Source organism: Geospiza fortis, unplaced genomic scaffold (assembly GCF_000277835.1).
Source record: "Geospiza fortis unplaced genomic scaffold, GeoFor_1.0 scaffold406, whole genome shotgun sequence".
Classification (NCBI taxonomy): Eukaryota; Metazoa; Chordata; class Aves; order Passeriformes; family Thraupidae; genus Geospiza; species Geospiza fortis.
The window spans coordinates 147,068-150,382 of record NW_005054697.1 but is presented as its reverse complement, the minus strand read 5'-3'; the positions used below and the strand labels follow the sequence as shown (position 1 = coordinate 150,382).

At 49.7% G+C, this 3,315-nt stretch overlaps 1 protein-coding gene across 1 annotated transcript in view; it reads right to left on the bottom strand.

The window, feature by feature from the left end:
- Positions 1–182: 182 nt before the first annotated feature.
- Positions 183–3,315, bottom strand: part of SPOP (speckle type BTB/POZ protein) — a 10,890-nt gene continuing 7,757 nt past the window's right edge. The window contains exons 7-8 of the mRNA XM_005430884.3: positions 3,004–3,126; positions 183–326 (exon numbers count right to left, since the gene is read on the bottom strand). Coding sequence (XP_005430941.1) covers positions 183–326; positions 3,004–3,126 — 267 coding nt within the window. The remainder of the gene's footprint in view (positions 327–3,003; positions 3,127–3,315) is intronic.

Genomic DNA, 3,315 nt, shown 5'->3' with positions numbered 1-3,315 from the left:
GAAAGGGAAGGGGGAAAGGGAAGGGGGAAAGGGAAGGGGGAAAGGGAAGGGGGAAATGGGAATGGGGAAAGGGAAGAGGGGAAAGGGAAGGGGGAAAGGGAAGGGGGAAAGGGAAGGGGGAAAAGGGAAGGGGAAAGGGAAAGCGAAAGGGAAGGGTTTGTCCATCCTGGAGCAATTACTCACTAATTAATGAAGTCCACGGCCTGGGTTTTGAGCTGGTCTGCGCTGTGCAGGTCAGCCAGGATCAGGATCTCGGCTGCGTTCTCCACGGACAGGTTACTGCAGAGAGCATCCTCACACATCACCTTCAGCCTCTCCAGGGCATACTGGGGACAAAACCATGGAATTGCACCCAAAATTAAACTCAGGTATTGCCCAGGGATCCTCACACATCACCTTCAGCCTCTCCAGGGCATACTGGGGACAAAACCATGGAATTGCACCCAAAATTAAACTCAAGTATTGCCCAGGGACCCTCACACATCACCTTCAGCCTCTCCTGGGATAAAACCATGGAATTACAGCAGGGAACATTTCAGGGGTGGGAACCCTCAAGCTATGCTCCTCCACTTCAGGTTTCCACCCAGGAATGTTCTGTGCCCTGAGCTGGGATCCATTTGTGGGATCTTTGCCATGGGACCAGCTCCATCACTGTAAATTGATTTATTGATGAATCGATTTTAGCTTCTGACTGAGATTTCCCCCTGTCAAGACTGGATTTAAATGCAGAATTCCAGCTCATGAACCCCATTTTCCCTCAAGCCTGGCTGATAACAGAGGCAGAGCACTCGGAGTTTTCTCTGGCAAATTGAGAGGGCAAATCAAATTTCTTTGCTAATCTGTCTCAATAAATAAAGCAGTTTATGGGGCCAGCCATGAGTTTGGATAATTGCCTGTCAGAGCCTCGAAATGCAACAAATAAAGCTGGGCACTCTCCTGCTGCAGATGGAACATTCTCCTCCATGTATCCACTTTTTAGTTTCATTTTTTTTGCTACAAATAACTCATTTTTAATTACATTGGTGGCCCCGAGTGGCCGCTGTGGGCTCTCAGCAGCAACATTTCCCCTTCCTCCTTTTGTTAATTCCACCTCAACTCCCCCCCAGCCTCTTGCACTGGGAGCTCCTGGAGTTGAATTTTGGTTGGTTTTGGGCTAATTACAGCTTTTTCCTAAGAGACAGCAGAGCTCTGAGGGAGCTGCTTCAGTCCCCGGGGTAAATATTGGATGCTTTATGTGTTTTCATGGAGGAGTTTTTTATTCCTGCTTTTAAGGCACACAATGAGCTGGAAAGGGAAAGCAAAGCTGTGTTAAAAGGCAGCAAAGTCAGAATTAAAGCTCTCCCTGCCCTAAGTGCTGCTCCTCCAGTCAATACCTTGGAATAATGGATAAATGTGGGGATGGTTGTGTGGAATCTCCTGGCTCTGATTCCCACCTCAATCCCAGCTGGAATGGAGCTTTTCCCTCTGATCCAGCCTGGGATGGAGCTCAGGGACACAAAGGGACACAAAGCAGCCCCAGCCCAAAGCCCCCAGCCCAGGAGAACCCCAGGAGCAGGGAAAATCCCAGGATTCCATGAGCAGGGAAAATCCCAGGATTTCAGGAGCAGGGAAAAATCCCAGGATTCCATGAGCAGGGAAAATCTCAGGATTTTAGGAGCAGGGAAAAATCCCAGATTTCAAGGAGAGGGAAAAAACCCCGGGTTCCCATGAGCGGGAAAAAATCTCAGGATTTTAGGAGCAGGGAAAAATCCCAGGATTCCATGAGCAGGGAAAATCTCAGGATTTTAGGAGCAGGGAAAAATCCCAGGATTCCATGAGCAGGGAAAAATCCCGGGATTTCAGGAGCAGGCCAGGATTTCAGGAGCAGGGAAAAATCTCAGGATTCCAGGAGCAGGGAAAATCCCAGGATTCTATGAGCACGGAAAAATCCCAGGATTCCATGAGCAGGGAAAATCTCAGGATTTTAGGAGCAGGGAAAAATCCCAGGATTCCATGAGCAGGGAAAAATCCCAGGATTTCAGGAGCAGGGAAAAATCTCAGGATTTTAGGAGCAGGGAAAATCCCAGGATTCCATGAGCAGGGAAAAATCCCAGGATTTCAGGAGCAGGGAAAAATCTCAGGATTCCAGGAGCAGGGAAAAATCTCAGGATTCCAGGAGCAGGGAAAATCCCAGGATTCTATGAGCAGGGAAAAATCCCAGGATTCCATGAGCAGGGAAAATCTCAGGATTTTAGGAGCAGGGAAAATCCCAGGATTTTAGGAGCAGGGAAAATCCCAGGATTTTAGGAGCAGGGAAAATCCAAGGATTCAGGCTCCAGATTGCATCTTTTCCTAACACAGAGTCACTTCTAAGGGAAAAAAAAAAAGAAGAAAAAGGGAATAGTTTGGGTTGTAACTGATGGATTTTCAGGGGTTAACAGAGCTCTCATTCCCATCTCTGGGGCTGCAAAGAGGAGGGGAAGAGCCCCAGAGAATTCCAGCAGCTCCCAGGAGCAGCAGGGACTGGCACTGCAGCAGGAAAACCAACAGCATTTCCCACTCCTGGATTTCCAGAGCCTCGGGGCTGACAGGAGGCAGGGCAGGAGGAGAACTGTTTGTCCAGACTCTGCACTGCTCTGGGGATTTGGGAATAACCACATGGAAAAACATCCCTGGGTCTGCTCTGTAATTGTCTCCTCAGCCCAGCTCGGATCATGCTGAACGGGCTCTTCTGGGAGCTCCAAAAAATCCTTAAAAATGAGCAGTAGAGCAAAAATTCCTGATTGTTTAATGGGAAGATCTGCAGCAGAGCCCTCTGGAAGCTTCAAAATGAGCAGTGGAGACAGAAATCCCTGATGGGCCTGTGCAGCTCCAGGTGTGCTCTCTGTCAATCTGCTGGTCCAGGGAGGTTTCCAGGTTTCCCTGGAAGCCCCAATTCCAAGGAACCTGCCCATCCCAGGGCTCTGTGGAAAGGCAATCCCATGGCATTCCAGCTCCCCCAGCACCCCCAAATCCCCAGTTTACCTTGTCAGCAGCTGCCAGCAGATCATCAGCCATCTTGTCCAGGTTTGGGGCCTTCCCAGTGTAAATGAAACACATCATTTCCTTAAACACCTCGGGCTCCACGTCGTTGATCTCAACCCGGTTCTGCAAGGGGAAAACGGAGACTTTTGGGGTCTGCCAAGGGGCTCCAGGGCTGCTCCTGCCCCAAAACCCTCTGGTGCCACAGGGAAATGGGTTACAAGGAGTTGAACTGGAGAAAGAAAGGGAAAAAAGGGGGAAATGAGGGGGAAAGGGCGGGGGGAAAGGAGGAGGAAAAGGGAAGGGGGAAAAAGA